We start from the raw sequence: 17,209 nt of genomic DNA on the forward strand, positions 1-17,209 counted from the left end.
AAGGAAGCCCGTGCTCACCTTGCTCGCTGGGTCACCCGTCCCTGTCTAAAGTTGGAAGGACTGTTTCAGCCCTTTGGGCCACCCCAAGAGTCCGGAACCATGTTGACCACTTCCGCTTCTCCCTGACTCCCTCAGTGATTAACTCTAGGAGGCCTGAGCTCCCAGCTGTTTCTGACCCTTCACCCAGGTTCCAGGAAACTAGTTGCCAGGGGACAGTAAAGACTGAGTGTGCTCCCTGAGACGGCCACATGTTCTCCTCCCTGTGGCTACAGGAGGTACTGCAAGGCTTGAGACAACGCAAACCAATAGGTACAATTTAAGGACAGAGGCACTAAGTGCTACAGGCATGCAGAGCAAAGCCGTGGTCCTGATCTTCCTCCCAGTCAGATGGGTTTCGTCAAGAATGTCTCCCAAGTCAGTTTTGGAGCAGGTTTCTGTAACTTATTCATCCAACGTTTGAGGCTAAGCCCTGGGCACGGAGCAATGACCGAGGCAGCAGGAGGTCATGCTCTCAGGAAACTTGACGTCTTGGAGAGGGTCACTGAGGCTGACAGGGTGCTTCATGTCCTCCATGTGCTTCCTGTGCCCCTGCAGGGATGTCAGCTGCAGGGTGCACGGTGGCGGGGCCTTGTTGACTTGGGCATGCTGCATCGGCTTGGTGGGCGTTTGACTCAGAGACTCTTAACTGCAGATTCTCGCCTTGTCCCCAGGGCTCCTCAGGTTGTGACAAGCCCTGGCTCAGCCTGTACCAGGAGTCTGTGTTTCATTGGTACATTAATGGAGTAGACCTGTTCTGCCTCCCTCCCTCGGCACCTTAGAAACACAGAGCAGCTGGCATATCATAAGGTACCAGCACCCCCGCCCAACTTCCTAAACACACCCATTCAACCGTACCCCCTCACTTCTGTATATTTACATGGCCAAGGCAGTTCTCTACCAGCCCCTTGCCCCTATTTCCTGCCCCTCCCTGACCTTCTGGAACTGTCTCATCTCTTTGAACAGCCTCCTTACTCCCAACTCCTGGTGTGAGTAGCTCCGCTGTTGCGTTTTCAGTCACCAGAATACCTGTGACTGCTCCCAGTGCAGTAAGCATGGTATTCGGATGCCGGCAGGGCAAAGATTATTTTTTAGAGATGGGGAAACTGAGGCATGGTAGATAGGCTAGCTGTTTCTTGTCAGGCCTAAAAGCTAAGTCTGTTCTTTCTCAGCCTACCATTTTTCATACAAGGAGAAAGGCAAATTATCTACCCCTAAATCTCTCTTCCATCCTCCCTGACCCAGGCCACCAACACAGTGTTAAAGAATAAAATTTGAGAAAGTTTTAGGGAAATGAGAATCATGTTTTATTTCCACAGTGAAACTTAGAAGTAGGAAGTTCCTCCTGAACAATTGTCACTGTGACTTCAGGTCACAAAGTGGGGGAAGTTAAGAAAGTAGCTGGTTTATCTGATGAGACCAACACGGTCAAGGAGACACTACAATGGGGCGGGAAGAAACAGGGGACAGACAAACCAGGTCCCCCGCCTAGAGAAAGCAGGTGTCAGGACTCAGGCTGGGCCAGCACAGGGTGGGAGAGCTGGGCCGAGTGGGGCCACAGTCAGGCTCCTTTACGACCGGCATTTTTCAGGGCCTCAGTAGTGACTGGAAGAAATTGTCTAGAAGAAAGGAGATCAAATGATAGAAAGCGGCCACTCCTAATCCTGTCAGGTCTCTCTTATTTCAGCATCCTTCCGTTCAGCCTCCACCCTCCCGTTCCTCCGCTGTCCTGCCGGTTCCAGCTGACCTTCCCTTACATGTCTGCTCCTAAATCTACCACAAACTCTCTGGTTTTGCCGAGTGGCTCTGTTATCTCTTCCCCACTGGAGACTCACTTCTTCCTGCTGCTGAACCTTTGCACCTAAAAGGCTTGTTTCTCTACACATCTCTCTCCTTTATGTTCCCTCTCCTTAGCCTAGCACCTCATTCTTCTCAGAGCTGTCCCCAAACGCCTCCACCTCTGCTCAGGCCTTCACTCAGTGTTCGCTCACAGGGTGCCTCCCGAGTGCCCTAGGTCATTTTGCTCTGCTCCCTCCACACTCCCCAGTGGGCTCATTAATATCTTTAAGTGCCCACCCAGATGGAAGCTGACTTAGTGTCCCCAGCTGAGGTCTGAGAAAAGGCCAAGACTCCAGGCCTGCCCCTGAGGAAGGACTCCACTTCCGCTTCCTGGCCTCGTCCGGCTCACGTTGACACTCACCTACCAAAGCTTCATCCAGCGCAGCAGGCCAGGTTGTACCTGGGAAGCCTGCAGGACAAGGAGAGTGTCTGAGCAGTCATCGCACTGCCCCCGACACACACACCTTTGGCCGCAGACCCCTTCTCTCTTGAGCCAGATTTTCTCAGCCCCCATACTCACCGAGGAAGAAGGTGTGACTTGTCCCTGTGAAAAGAAAATCAGAGGAGGTGATTGGTCTGTCTGTACTCAGCCAGCCATGTCATCCAGGCTCAGGAAGTGCCCAGGGCAGGGGCAGGCTCAACCCAGGATTATCTCAAAGATCCCTCGGTCTGGCTGTGGACATTCGGCCCATGGAATTTCTTTCCACAGCAGATTAACCATGCTAAGTACGTTTTATCCAAGATGGTACTGAACATAGTCCCTGCACACGCGCTGACCAAGAGGAGTGAAAGAGGAAGGGTAGGTATCCCTCTGCTTGCTAGCTTGCTAAAAACCGGCCCTTGTAACTGGCAAAGTGGGCACCCACAAGCAGTATCAACTGCATCTCCATCTCTTTTCAGTCCGCGGGTAGTTTCTGGTGTCTCAGGAGAAAGGTCCTCTCCCCGAGGGTGGAGGCCTGATGGTTCAGAGAGCGGGAGGGAAACGCCCGGCCTGTTTTTGCTTTGCCAGCCTAGTTAGTATTCAGAATATTCACTTACCGAACTTCCAAGATTGCTTTCTCAACAACTGAATGAAGCAAAACTCTCTAAAATATTTTTTTTTCTTTTTGTTTTATTTATAGAATGAAGCATTCATTTTCCCACTAACGAAGAGTTCCCAGGCTAGCTTCCCCTGAATGCTAGTCTGCGCGCCCCTTCCAGAGGTCAGCAGTTAAAGAAGAGGCAGAGAGGAAACACTTCAAAGCAAAGCCATTTGTTTGTTTGGCCACACGCCTTGTGTGGTTTTTCAGAGCCGTCTGTTCTTCCTTGAAGGGATCTTGGCTTTCAGTGCTCACCACGGCATCTGACGCAGGTGCTGCTCCCTTTAAACACTTTCTGAGCCGTAGGTGGGTGTGAAGGGCATTGAACCCTCTACCCTGCCCTTCTGAACTCTCTCTCTGGCTGGGAAGGCATGCCTTTTAAAGTGAACAGGACTCTGCATCAGCTAACCAACCTAGAGGTCCCTGTGGTGAGAGCCTGCCTGCCTCTCCTCCGGCCACGGAACCCCGGAACCCCGTGGGAAAACAGCAGCTGCAAGTCTTACCTTAGTAGAGGTCTTGCCACTAGAGGCAGTGGGATGGGGCCGCTGGTTATAATTGTAGTTCTGTGGACAAAAGCCGGGAGGGAAGGTGTGAGAGCAAGGGGGTGAGGGCACTGTGATCTGGAGTACACGGCCTGCCTCCCCGCCCGGAAGGACCTTTCCTAAAGCCTCTGCCTTCTCCTCTCCTTACGGCACGTGCTTGCTTTTATAGACTCTCCTCCAGCCAGCCAGAGCCCACACCCTCGCCTAACTTCATTAATGTCTTAGCCCAGATAACCCTACCTCCTTCTTCCCTTGCTACCGCTCCCAGCTCACAAGTGTTACCTGGGATGTGAGGCTGGGAGACGAGGAAAAGAGGTGAAGGCTAAGTCAGGTGGTCAGGTGACACCAGTGTCCCACCTTAGAAGTTACGGATGCCACCTCTTGCCATCCTGGGCAGACTGAGAAAACTGGAAGGAGAGAGAGAGACTCACCTGATTAGCAGCTGTCCTCGCCTGCAGTGATGAGGCGTCTGCGCCCTGAGAAGCAGATGGGAGCCACCACAGTTAGTGTGTCCCCATGGCCATGCAGGCCTCACAGGCTTCCGGAGCACCAGCATCCCACCACCCCGACCCTCTCAGAGGTCCATGACAGAGGCTGCCCACAGAGCCGGCGGTGAGCCCGGAGGAAACCAATGACCCAGATTAACACGAGACACAGATTTCCACACTCAGGGTGGGGAGCACAGGTAGAGAACCAGGTCTGGCAACACCGTCCGCACCCAGGCATCCGGAGCATTGGCAGCCTGGGATAAGACTGAGCTAGAACAACAACCGCTGGTGCCCCCACAGGTTTCCCTGGGGTGGGCCCACGCACCTCAGCCCCAGCTCACCCTTTGCCTACACCAAACCTTCTAGGCCCTTTTATCTTTGTATGCAAATGCCACTCAAAGGGGAGAAGTAGAGAAAAGCAGGTGAAGCCACTGAAGACTCTCCAGAGACTCGCTTGGCTCCCTTCCAGTCCCCCCAGGCTTTCCCCAGCCCACCATCACCAGATCAAGGCGGAGGGATTCTAGCAGTAGAAGAGAGGAAGTTTCGTTTCTGCCATCGCTTCTCTGCTAGGACCACACACATACACACACGCACACGCATACTCAGTGTAACGATGTTCTTCCTAACTGTCTTTAAGTCTCTGCCTTATCCAGACCTGGCCTTTAATTTTAACTAATATTCGTAACACCGAGGTCGCAAACTTGCTGTCCACAGGCCTCCAGACATTTTTTGCTTGGTCAGCATTTTTCTTTTTAATGAAATGACTTGCTAACAATTAAAACTCAGACATCTAGCTTTTCTTGAAGAATCAGATGACATGACCACACTGGTTGACATGCATGCATGACAGCACTTGGCTGGAGAGCCTTGACCTCCCCCTTGGCACGATCCCATCTGTCCAGCCTCACGTGCTGGCCCACATGGATGTGTGAGTGGGCAACTCTTGCCTCAGTGTCCACAGGTTCTAATTCCCAAAGGCCACTGCCATGCAAAATTAAGGTGTGGTCTTCTGCAGAACCCAGCCATCCTGCCCATCCCTCCCGGGACCCAGATACTCAGACCACCTTGACCAGATACTCAGCCTGCACTTGACCCTGACCTGGTCACCACCTATCGTACACTGACTGCCTTCCTATTTCACTTTAGCACAGGAGAGTTGGCTTCAATTCCGGGTCCCTCCCCTTCCTCTCTCCCGCTTTGTGGTCCCCCTCCCCTGCTTCCCTGCATTGCACACCCGGTAGTCCCACCCCCAACCGAAGCCCTAGTGGCATAGTGGTTAAGAGCCCAGCTGCTAACCAAAAGATTGGCAGTTCAAATCCACCAGCCGGTCCTTGAGAACTCCATGGGGCAGATCTACTCTGCCCTATAGGGTCACTATGAGTTGGAATTGGAACTGACTCCCAAGAAGTCTGGTTTGGTTCGGTTTAGAGCCCCCCCACCCCCCACCCCCAGCCCAGCCAAGCCCATATGAGCAGCAGCAGAGCAGAGGCAGTGGTGGCTGCTGGCATCTGTGCCTGTAGAGGCCCCAGCCATAGGGTCCTTTGCCTTTATCCTAGGGAAGACCTCCCACCCTACTCCTCCTTCCTAGCTCTTCCTCTCTCTCCCACCCCAACCCTACTCACGGTGGCAGAGAGAGAAGACATGGGGAAGGGAAGGAGGCACCTCGGCAGGGAGGGGAGGCAACTGGGGCAGACTCCGTAAGCTGCCTGCCAAGAGCCCAGAATCCTGTGTCCCCAGCAAAGCTAGACCTCAGCCAGGCGTCTGCCCCCGGCCTCTTACCTCAGTAATTGCTTTCCAGTTGAAGAAAGGAGTGTTGTGTTTGAAATCCTGGAGGGGGAAGGAGAGATCAGCGACCCCAAAACCAAAAGCCCACTGCAGTCAAGTCGTTTCCGACTCATAGCAACCCTATAGGACAGAGTAGAACTGCCCGATAGAGTTTCCAAGGAGCACCTGGCGGATTTGAACTGCCGACCTCTTGGTTAGCAGCCGTAGCACTTAACCACTACACCACCAGGGTTTCCATCAGCGACCCACAGGGGACAATTCAGAGGGTGGGGAGGCACAGGGAGTTGGGGCAAGTTTCAAGATCAGGTGTAGGCATGTGGTTTAGAGCCTAGGTGTGGTTAGGGTTAAATGAAGGTAAGCATGCCGGAGATTGGGGGTGTTAGAGTTTGAGATGGTATCGGTGATATGATTCGGGTGAGGTTACCAGTCTCAAGAATGACAAGGAGGGATTTTGTGACAGGCTGGAGGTGAGGGTAGCTGCCCAGAGGGAGATGTGGAGAGGGGCAAGGTGACCGAAATTCCCAGTTCTTCAGAAAGTCTCCTACCTCCCAGACACGGCTGAAGTAGAGGAGGGCTCGAGTGCTGGGGGATGGGACTGGGCCCTATGGATGAAAGGTGGGGAGCTAATTAGGCGAGGTCTGCTTTCCTGCTCACCTAAGCCCCCTGCTCCACTACTCCATCTCTCAGCTGTCAGAATCTCACTGTGACTGAGGTTCGGGAAAAGCTGGACATCTGTGGGGACACTGGAAGCTCTTTTTGGAAACAGAGAGGCAGGCTAGATCTCTGGAGCCATTAACTCCTCACCCTAACACGCACACAGTGTCCTTCTCTATGCCCGTCTCCCCCAGCCTCTGGCAAAGCACAATTTTAGCATAAACCCTGCACAGGGGCTTGCCCCCAGAGCTTCCCACTTTTCCACCTGCCGTGCCACCTCCAGCTCATCTCCCGAAGCTGTGGGGCTGAAGTCACCCCCTCCACAGGCCTGCAGACTTTTTTTGCTTGGTCTGCATTTATTTATTTCTTAATGAAATCACTTGTTAACAACTAAAAATCAGATTCCTAGCTTTTCTGGGAAAATCAGATGACGCGGCCACCCGGGTCTGGCATGGGGGCACGACAGCACCCACAGGGAGCCCTGGCCTCCCCTTGGCGCGGCCCCACCTATCCAGCCTCAAACCCCACCCCACCCCGGCAACTGTGGAGACAAAGAAAGGAGCAGAGACTGGGAGTGTGGGGCAGCTAAGGTTTATTTCAAGGGCAAAGGTTGAGCTTAGCGGTGAGATAGCGATGTTTTAGGAAAGGCTGGGGCAGAGCTCCCATCCATGTGGTAGCTCCTTGTCTGGAAGTCACTGGATGCGAAAGCTCCTCTGGTCCTGGGCAAAGAAATAGGTTCTAAGAGGAAGCTCTAGGAATAGGAAATTCAGGGAAGTAGCGGGCCAAGGCAAGGGTAGACTAGACCCTTGCTCCAGAAATCTGCAGGGCCCTTTTGCCCACTGTTGTCACCCAGTCAAATCCAGATAGCCCAGCTCAGGCTTGAGAAGCCCCCTACCTCACCAGGAGTGTGATTTATAGTTCCCTTTTTTTTTTTTTTTTCTCCTCAGTCCTCACCCAGGCTGCAGCCCTCAGCTCCCTCACCTCCCCCCGCCCATCTCCTGAGGGAGAATGGGGTTCTCCCTTCTTGTCTCTGCCCATCTCCATCCCGGAAGCTCTGCCGGACAAATGAATCCCGTCTAACTGCCATCCCTCCCTTTACTGGACCTCAAGATGCACAAAAACATTTGGCTGTTTGTCCTGGCCCTCTGGAAGGTGTCTGCGTGTGCCCTGGTTCTCCCATCAAACCAGAAGTTCAGGGACCTGGTTGCCCTGTGGGCCACAATGAGGAGAATGTCCCCACCAGAGACTGAATGCTCTCGATTTTGGTTATTTAAGACAGAAATCCACTGCAGCTAGCAACTTTGACACCCTTCTCTTTCACGTCCCCACCCCATTCCCGAAAGGTCAGACCTTGATTTTCCTGAGGTTTGGGCTATCTCTTTGCCTACCCCACGCTCTAGTGCAACCTTTCCCTCAGAAAGACCAAAAGGTTTGTGAGGGCAGAGATCCTAGTCTTCGTTCTTTCACAGTAAGAGTCAGAAATACAACAGCTCACAGGGACCAGTCAGATGGCTGAAATGACCTGGACAGGTAGGGGTATTTGTCTGTAGGCCAGCAAACGCCTCATCACAAGAGGCAGTTGCTACTCAATTCTAGCCCATCACTACCCCATGGAAAAGGGGCCCAGTGTTCCCAATTTTTCTCAAGAGAAACCAGAACAACAAATGATCACGTAAGCTCTCTCTCACTGTTTAAACTTTGACGACTAATTCATATTCTTAAAAAAATGAAGAGTGGATCAGACAAGACACATCTGCAGGCCACCAATTGCAGCTTCTAACTTTGGTATTTGTCTGGATCTTTCATCTGCCCTTCGCCTCTACTCTTGAGGTGCATCTGCTATTCTGGTGTCAAATGGCAGCCTGCCCAGGGGTTCCCCTGCAGGAGATTGGGGTGGAAAGAGAGGAAGGACAGAAGGGGTTCTGGGCCCCAAGTGTCACCTAAGATTATGTACATGCAGGGCCTGTCACCCATCAAGCACTCAAGGAAGTTCATTTCCTTCTCCTTCTGAGAGCGATTATCAGTCCTGTGGCCTTTGAGCTCCACCCAACTCCCCCTCCAGCCTGCCCCGGCCCCACCTCTCTACTCCATCTCTGGTTTCCCAAGGATTGGGCCTACTTACTCTTCCCTTAGTCTACCCGGTCCCAAAGGGAAAACTAAGGTCCAGACCTTGCTCAGTTCTGTACGTTGAGATATTAAGGAGGCCCCATTCCCTTCTCTTATCCCTAACTGTCTCAGATTCTCCCTCTCTTTTTAGGTCTCTGCTGTCCTTCCCCCAGTTTTGTGTTTGTTTGTTGAGCACTCGCCTGAGTGCTTTCTTAGCCATCGTCATCGTTTCCCCGGCTCAGCAAGCAGAGGTTTAGCTTCCTTGTCTATATCCCTCTCCCCCAAAGAATAGGATGGTGTGGCTTCCCAGCCCTTACCTTGTTTATGGCATCCCAGTTAATGAAAGCCAGCTTGGATTTAAAATTCTGCAGAGAAAGGAAGAAAAAGGAGGATGGCCAAATTGGGCCACAATTGAAGTGGCTCTGGGCCTCAGGACAAGAGAGGTCAAGGGCCACCTTCGACTGTTGGTACAGAACGATGACTTCAGTCTGTGGGGGCAAGGGACAGGGTTGGTTTTCCAAGAGTGAGCAGAACAATTTTTCAGAACTCACCTTCCAGAAAGTGTCAAAGTTGAAGACCCCAGGAGATGTCTGTGAGTCCTAAGGAACCAGATGAGAAATGGGGTGAGAGTAAGAACCCATTTTGTGAAAAAGAGGCAGGGGCAGAAGATCTGGGTTTCAGGAGGGAAGGCAAGGATGGTTCGACAACATGGTCCCTGCCCAGGGCGGAGCAGTGCCTCCACTCACCGAAGTATTGATTCCACTGACAGTTTTACCTCTTCCACTCTCCTGACCAGACCCTTGCCCCTGAGTGGGGGAAAGGGGAACCAATCTCCAAGGCTTATGCATCCTGGGACTCAGGCCACCTATCACCTTGCACCTGGCCTGCTTATCTCCACTTAGCTCAAGATCTGTGTGCTCCTCTCTATAAAGCCACCTCCTCTTTTTCTTTAAACAGCACCCAAAAATCCCACCTCCAGAAAGCCTTGCTAGAATGACTTGCTACCTTATCCCTCTATCAGATCCTTTGAATCATATTCTTGCCCCTCCTTATTCCCTGTTCCAAAAGCACCACTAGGAATGAGAGTAGCTAATGCGTTTAATCCCACCATGCGCCAAGACCCATGCCTTATCCTGCACCATTCCTATGTGGGAGAGAACTCCATTTTGCAGTTGACAAAACTAAAAGTTAAACGTTCACTTGAAGCTTAATAAAAGTTAAAAAAAAAAAAATTAAAGTTAGAGCAGTCCAGCAGTAGCCTCAGGATCTGTCTCCATGTCTGACTCCAGTGTCAGACTGTGTACCACCTTGGTCTCTTATGATGCAGAAAGCTCTACAGTAAGTGTGGGAGGTGAGCAGGTTGTCACTGTCCCTATATCACCCAAGAGGAGGCTCAGGCCCAGAGAGATTAACTGGTCTGCCTGAGGACACACAGAGAACAAGTGTTAGAGCTAGACTTTGAGCCCCATCTTTGGACTCAAAGTTCAGTGACTTTCTACTTTTCAACACTACCTTCTTAAGTATGTTTTTTAAAAAAATAGTCCCTTGACAATTCTCTGTCATTTTTGTCTGCTTTTCCCCTCAGAGAGGTGATAGAAATGAATGAATTGAGTTTGAATGGGGATCCCAGGCCCCCATTGTGGTCTCCTAATGAGGGTAACACAGGTTCAGAACAGTTTGCAAGAAGAAACAGATACTTCTTTCCCCAGGCCCCTGGCATTGCGTCCCCACTCTCCACCATCCCTCCTCCTAAAGCCAACCCTGCCTGCTCCTAGACTCACCTGGTTTTTGCCTTGGGAGCTCTCAAGAGGATGACTGCCCTCTTGGCTTACTTCCTGTGGAGACAGGAAATGAAGAAGAGTCAGTGGGGAGGCAGGCAAGTTAAGAGATGAGGGGGCAGGATAGCAGGATTTAGGTGAAGGATTCCTGAATCAAGGGACTGAGGCGTGAACATGACAGAAGACTTCCCAGCACTCTCAGAAAGAGGCCCTTTTATCTGGATAGCTCCATCTTCCCTGGCAAATCTCATTTCAACCTTCTGTGGCTCACTAATGGTGTTTATGGATAGCATCACCATCTTGGTTTATATGCATTTCTGCAAGCTGTCCAAAATCCAGAAGGAAGGGTCTTTGCCACCAAAGCATCTAAATTCTTCTCTGGTTGAGGCAGAACTGAGCCAGGCTGTTGTACTAAATGGATTCAGAATTAAGGGCCTGTTTGGGCTGGTGTTTTGCCCCACTCAGAAAGTGGTGCTAACTGGGGAGCTGAGGTGGACTGGTTTGCCTCCTCCTAAGTTAGAGGTAGGCTTCTCTAGAGTCCAGCTTACATCATTTGGTGTGAAACATGGTGCTTCTCAGGTCCTTCAGCACCCCTTCATTCCCAGAGCTAACCTGTAGACCAGGCCACAATGTGGAATTATCTGTTCCCTGGTCCCCTTCTATTAATATTGCTACTGGAGAGTTGAACCCACCAACAATCTATGCTCGAAGCTTCCCACCTCCTTACCTTGCTGCTGGAGGCTCCCTGCTCTTTGGATCCCTGAAGGACAAGACAGATGAAGATCATTGTTTTCGATGACAGGGCCATCCCACGAACCAAAGCATTGAGTTAATACAATTCCTCTAAAAATCCTAATGGAATTCTCTTTTGGAACTTGTCAAAAGAACCTTGAAATTCATGTGAAAGGATAAATGTCTAAGAAAACTCCAGAAAAAATAAATAGCAGTGGAGAACTTGTACTGGCAGACATTAAAGTACTGTAAAAAGCTACCATAAATAAAGCAGCGTGGCACCTCTCTCACAATAAAGGACTCTATTCAACAAAATAAGACTCCCAGAAGCTCCCCCTAAATATTCGGGCACTTACAAGTGGCATTTTAAATCAGCGGTGGAAATGATACAACACATGGGGCTGGGAATGTTAAGTATTTGGAGAAAAAAATAGCTAAACCTTTTCAGTTTCCTCCCTTCTATTTTAATCTGATTTTCCCTGCACACAGCTCTGATGCAAAGTGGAGGGTAAGTTTGGTTGAATTGAGGAGCGGGACTAGACAGTATCCCAAAAAAGAAAAATCAAACCCGTTGCCATCGAGTCAATTCCGACTCATAGCAACCCTACAGGACAGAGTAGAACTGCCACATAGGGTTTCCAAGGAGCATCTGGTGGATTCAAACTGCCACCCTTTAAGTTAGCAGCTAGCTGTAGCTCTTAACCACTACACCACCAGGGTTTCCAGACAGTATACAGAAAAGTAAATTCCAGATGGATTAAAAAGTTAAGCCGAAAAAATGAACTTTTATAAGTAGTGCTAGAAGAAAATAAAGACCTTTAAAACAGTACACCAAGAGCAGAAGCCATGAGAAAAAGATTGATATATTTGACTACCTATAAATTTAAGACTTTGATATATCAAAAACTAGAAATAGAGTCACAAACTGGGAAAAATTTTCTTAAAACCTATATACCCATAGAGGGTTAGCCCTGGTGGTACAGTGGTTAAGAGCTTGGCTGCTAACTAAAAGGTCAGCAATTGGAATCCACCAGCCACTCCTTGGAAACCCTATGGGCGCTTCCTCTCTGTCCTGTAGGGTCGCTACGAGTAGGGATGGACGCAATGGCAATGGGTTAGTCCTTAATATATGAAGAGCCTCTTCAGAAAGCCTTCTGAACTCAGCCCCCACCTGGCCCGCTTCTCTGCCCAGAGCACTGGCTACCAGTGTCCCCTCACTCAGGAGCTTGTTAGAAACAGAGCCTCGACCCCACCCCACACCTGCTGCATCAGAACCTGCATTTCCACAAGACCTTTAGGTGACTCATGTGCACGTTAGTGTAACACTGTCAGCACCAAGGGTGTTGACATCAAGCCCAGATTTCCAGAATAACTGAAGAGGAAGTGTCACTTCCCAAAACACGTCTCTCTGTCAGAGAGCTCACGATCAAATTCTGTTCACTGGTCGGGTAGAGAACACGTGAAGCAATTCCATTTTCAAAAGGGCTGGTGTACCTACGATTTCTCGCAGCCCCGTCTATGGTGTAAAGCAAGGTGTATCTCGTAAGGATTGGCAACGAACTCTGACTTTGAAGTCCTTAATATTTTTAGGAGTATACGTTGGCTTTCTCCACCCTGAGTTGTAAGCTTCCTGGTGACGGGGCTGAGAAGGAGGTTAGCATCAAGAATGGCCCCAAGCAGCAAGTTCAGCTATGAGAAGCCCGCACAGTTGTGATGAACCGCGGTGACCCCAGCCTTGACTCTCACCTGACCCCCAGACCCTCCAGATATGCGGACTTCGTTCTTTGGGCTGTCACTCTGTGGGAGAAAGAGAAAAGGAAGACGTTGCCTCAGTCCCCCACCAGACACCAATTCCAGCCCCTAAACTGCAGCATTTTAACCCCAGGCCAGCCAACGAATGCCCCGCCTCAGCAGCAAGCACCCGGTCGTTGTCAGCCCCAGCCCCTGCTCTCCTTCCACCCGAGGGGTCTGAACTCCTCCAACATTCCCCCCGCTCCCGTGTGAGGGCCAAGTGCGCACACTCCGCTCACCTCGGGTTTACTGCCACCTCCACTTCCACCAGGTTTACTGCCACCTCCACTTCCACCAGGTTTACTGCCACCTCCACTTCCACCAGGTTTACTGCCACCTCCACTTCCACCAGGTTTACTGCCACCTCCACTTCCACCAGGTTTACTGCCACCTCCACTTCCGCCGCTGCTACTGGAGGAGGAGCTGCTGTTGGATCCCTACAACAGAAGCAGTTCACGTGCTGTCTTAAAGGGACTTGGAATGGGATCAAACAATTTGAAAGGGATTCAAACAAGCTGTGCTGTGAATGTCTTTAACCTGCAGTCGGACTCCAACCCACTGCCCCGCCTCCACACCTTCCCCATTTTTAGCCAGTTGGTCACCCAGGCAAGTTATTCTGAGCACAGAGCGGGCCAGGTGTGGTAAAGTGTATTTGGAAATGCGTACTTGGAAATTGGGAATTCTGAGCTGCTGCCCCCACCCTCAACTGCATGCCAACCGAAAAAACCAAACCCCTTGCCATCAAGTTGATTCCAACTTATAGTAGGACAGAGTAGAACTGCCCCATAGAGTTTCCAAGGCTGTAATCTTTCCAAAAGCAGACTGCCACATCTTTCTCCTGTGGAGCAGCTGGTGGGTTCAAACCGCCAACCTTTCGGTTAGCAACAGAGCATTTTAACTTCTGTGCCACCGGGCTCCTTGACCACAGGTCAGGAATTGGAAAGACTCTGGAGCCCAGCTGCATAGGAGCTGAGATCCTTGCCACCAGGGGGCAGGCTGGGGCTCTTGATGCCCGCTCCTGCCTCTCATCACCCCTCTCTCTCCTGCAACCCAGAAAAGGAAGGAGTCCTTACCTGGGAGCCTGAATGGCTACTTTGATCAGGCTTCTTAGAACTGTCTGAGGGTTGGTCCTAGACGGAAGGAAGAGGGGTAGCAAGAAAAGCAGTAAATGAAAGCAGCTTATGTTGTTTGTCTTGTCACAGCTACTTACCTCCTCTGGCCTGGATCCTTTCCCAGGCTCCCAAGGCTGCCATGCGAGGCTCCCTCTCCCCAGGCCTCCTCTCTTGGAGCAGCCAGGCCGTGGCTTCCCTCCTGGCCCTCTCACCCCTCATGTGGGAGGACTCGTGTGGGCACTGTATTTATTAGTGTCACCTACACCACTGCTCTGTAAATGCCCTTAGATCTCCACATATGCAGCCCTGCCCCCATTCTTCTGGAAGCTTCCCAAGGGCAGGAGGCAAGTGTCATATGTTTCTGTGCCCACCCCTCTTCTAACATCTGCCATCCCTAGGCCTGCTCAGACTTGTCAGATGGACATGACCTGCAGGAACAGACGTTAGACAGGACATGGAACACCCCTGCCATCAGAGAGTGGAGGATAACGGACCAGAGTAAACAGAAATAGGTAGGGCACCTCCACTGGAAAAATTATAGCACGTATTTAAGGAACAGGGCTTGGTTGGGGCTGGAAGGGTGGGAACAGAGGCTGAGGGAGCCCTAGGATGACAACCACCGGTGACACCACCCACCCAGGGCTGCAGCGCCCTTCAGGAAAACCTTGGAGTGCCTCCCTTCAGCAGCAACCACCAGGGGCCACACCCCCATCTCTGCCTTTAAGGAAGGAGCAACACTTACCCAGCTGGGCCCTGGGCCGCCACTGTTGCCTCCACTGCTGCTGCTGCTCCCCTGGGGGCTAGTGCTTCCCTGAGCAGAGGAAGAGACCAGGCCGGGACCCAAGATGAGAACAAAGATGGCCTCCCTCACTCCCCTTCCTCTGCCCACTCAAAGACCACCAGAGCCTGTCTCGTCCCTGGGCAACCTGTTTCAAGTCCCCTCTCTTCTTACCCCAGAGCTGCTAAAGCTTCCACCGGAGCCAGAGGGTTGGGGGTTGGTGCACTGCGGAGAGAAGGAGACAAGCTGAGAGATCTTCAGGCAAAGCCATCTCCACAAGCCAGGCCCTTCCTGCTTGTGGTGGACCGTCTTCCCCTAACATGTCACTCCCTCATTCCCTTCTCATCTCTCTCCCTTCTTCCTATCCTCTGTCCCCACCCACTTGTCCTTTCTAGTCTTCCTCTCACCCCACCCTCTCCCTTCCCCATCTTTCTTTTCACTTTATCTCTCTCCCCCACTTTCTGCCATGTGTCCTCAGACATCCCTCTCCTCCCCCAGCCTCTCCCTTTTACCCCGATATTCTGGTTGCTGCCACTGCTCCTCGCTGAGTCATAACCAGGCAGGGCCACGGTCCCTACCTGCAGGGAGGAAGAGACTGAGTGTGGGGTCAGGGAGGACAGAGAGAGGAGTGGGGAGTGGGGGCTTAGAGGGAGGAAGATGGCTGGGTTCAGGCCTAGGTGGTTACTTTACCTGAGTGTTGGTCCCAATGTTGGATGACCCTCCATTGCCTCCTTGACCCTGAGAGTTGGTTCCAAAGCTGCCACCTGAGCCACTGGGGCATCCATGGTCCCCAGAAGTCCCTGGGCCTCCAGGGTTTCCCTGGCTATGGCTGCCGAGGCCACCCTGAGAGCCAGAGGTACCATGGCCTCCAGATGGAGGTTGTCCATTGGTTCCCTGTAAGGATGACACCCCTACAGTTAGTGTGACCATCTCTGACTCTGTGGGAGGGGGGAGGGGCAGACACAGCAACCATAGAAGGGAACTGTAGGGAGAGACCCCAAGGAGGTGGGAGAAGGGGACAGAACATGTAATGCAACTGCCCCCAGACAACCATAAACAAGAGACCCATTTATCCTTTCAAATGTTTCCCGAGATTCTCAACCCAGCTTCCCACAGCCTCTCATTCCACGCCTGGCCTCCTAGCCACTCACCAAAGCACCATTGCTGCCAGGTACTCACCCCTTGTGAGTAGCCGTGGGCAGCATCTATTCCATGTCGGATGATGTTCTCAGCCTGTCTGCTGGCCTCCCTCCCGGTGTTTTCAAGAGCGTGGCCTGCTTCCCCAACCCCGTTGTTGACAGACTCCTCAACCCTGTGGCTGACGGCACCTCCCACCCCAGGGGCTGTAGCCTCCTTGCCTCCAGAGCTGGCCACCTCTCCAGCCCCTTGGCCAGTGGCGTATCCTGTCCCGTGCCCAGAGGCCCCCCCAGTGCCTGCTCCAGTGCTCCCCCTTCCTCTCTGTACCAGGCCGGCCTCCCCACTGCCCAGGCACAGGGCCAGCAGGATGTAGGCCAGGGACCCCTGCAACTTCATTTCTGCCTCACTCCCTCTCTGTCTCCTGACAGCCTTCCTCTTCTTCCCACCCAAGCTTGATTCTTTCTGCCCTTTTTCTTCCCGTGTCTATACGCCCTCCTCCGTTCTTTCTTCCTTTCTGACCACTGGTTCCTTCCTCCTTCTGGGCCTGCAGCCCTCTCTTTCCTTTCCCAGAGTTCTCCTCCCTGCCTCTACTCCTTATACTGTAGCCTGGGAGAAGGTGGCAGGGCTGGGCAGCCCAGAGTCCCTCCCCCAGTGACTCAGGGCCCGCCCCCGATAGGTTAATGAGCTGTAATTGTGAGTTTTGGGAGTCTGTGTTGAAACAGAAGGCAACTGTGTATCAGAGAGGGAGGGAGAAATGGGATGAGACAGGTGCAAGAGTGTTCCAATTTCCCAACCCCAGGAATTTGGGGTGCAGGGTGGGGGTGGGGCATCCAAGGAGACAGGCTGTGGGGGTTTCATGGAGGCAGAGGGTGGGGGGAGAGAAACTTGGGAGGGAGAAACTGTAGGCAGGAACCCAACAAGGGAGCAAGGAAGCCCAGCAGAATGGGACCCACCTTAGATAAGCCAGGCTGGCGTAGGGCACCAGGATGAGAGGCAGATGCCTTTTCTTGGCGTCTCTCCCTCTCCTCTCTCTCTCTCTCAGTTTCCATAGGCCTTTGTCTCTCATCTCTCTCCCTTCCCACACTGCCACGTAAAGGTGGCTGCCCTCACACCCTTTCTCACCAGCGCACAAGGGGAGACTGGAAGCCATGGGGATTGTTCAAGGTTCTGGGGAAAGCCCTCAGTGGGGACCCCAGGTGTCTGGAAAGGAAGGGGCCATGACCCTGAGAGAGGTCACTGGGTGTCTTAGCTTAGCACGCAAGCTGCCCTTGTCTGGGAAAGCTGGGTGTGGAGCAGGGGAGCTGGGCGGTCCACCTGCTTCCAGGAGCAAGTGGGAGGGAACGACCAAGGGA

The 17,209-nt window shown here is 52.2% G+C and overlaps 1 protein-coding gene across 4 annotated transcripts; it reads right to left on the minus strand.

Annotated features, from left to right (window-relative positions):
• Positions 1–372: 372 nt before the first annotated feature.
• DMKN (dermokine) lies at positions 373–16,438 on the minus strand. 4 transcript variants are annotated; one of them, XM_049901692.1, is made up of 19 exons: positions 15,900–16,438; positions 15,411–15,614; positions 15,233–15,298; positions 14,895–14,945; positions 14,685–14,753; positions 13,904–13,960; positions 13,070–13,267; positions 12,786–12,836; positions 11,035–11,067; positions 10,311–10,364; positions 9,081–9,128; positions 8,847–8,894; positions 6,315–6,371; positions 5,764–5,811; positions 3,928–3,972; positions 3,458–3,517; positions 2,396–2,419; positions 2,237–2,284; positions 373–743 (listed from the first exon to the last, which is right to left on the minus strand). In XM_049901692.1, the coding sequence occupies exons 1-18, from the start codon at positions 16,251–16,253 to the stop codon at positions 2,237–2,239; spliced, it is 1,515 nt and encodes a 504-aa protein (XP_049757649.1). In that variant the 5' UTR covers positions 16,254–16,438; the 3' UTR covers positions 373–743. The 4 variants fall into 4 exon arrangements, with proteins under 4 accessions (XP_049757649.1, XP_049757648.1, XP_049757650.1 ...); XM_049901691.1 differs by lacking the exon at positions 373–743 and adding an exon at positions 1,223–1,655; XM_049901693.1 differs by lacking the exons at positions 373–743; positions 5,764–5,811; positions 6,315–6,371 and adding an exon at positions 1,224–1,655.
• Between the last annotated feature and the right edge of the window lie 771 nt (positions 16,439–17,209).

This window comes from Elephas maximus, chromosome 11 (genome assembly GCF_024166365.1).
Source record: "Elephas maximus indicus isolate mEleMax1 chromosome 11, mEleMax1 primary haplotype, whole genome shotgun sequence".
Taxonomy (NCBI): domain Eukaryota; kingdom Metazoa; phylum Chordata; class Mammalia; order Proboscidea; family Elephantidae; genus Elephas; species Elephas maximus.

Coding starts and splice junctions, on each gene's coding strand:
- DMKN (XM_049901692.1), bottom strand. CDS start 16,253: ATGAAGTTGCAGGGGTCCCTGGCCTACATCCTGCTGGCCCTGTGCCTG. Junction 11,068..12,785: donor CTGGAGGGTCTGGGGGTCAG/GTGAGAGTCAAG, acceptor CTTGTCCTTCAG/GGATCCAAAGAGCAGGGAGC. Junction 2,285..2,395: donor AAGTCACACCTTCTTCCTCG/GTGAGTATGGGG, acceptor CTTGTCCTGCAG/GCTTCCCAGGTACAACCTGG.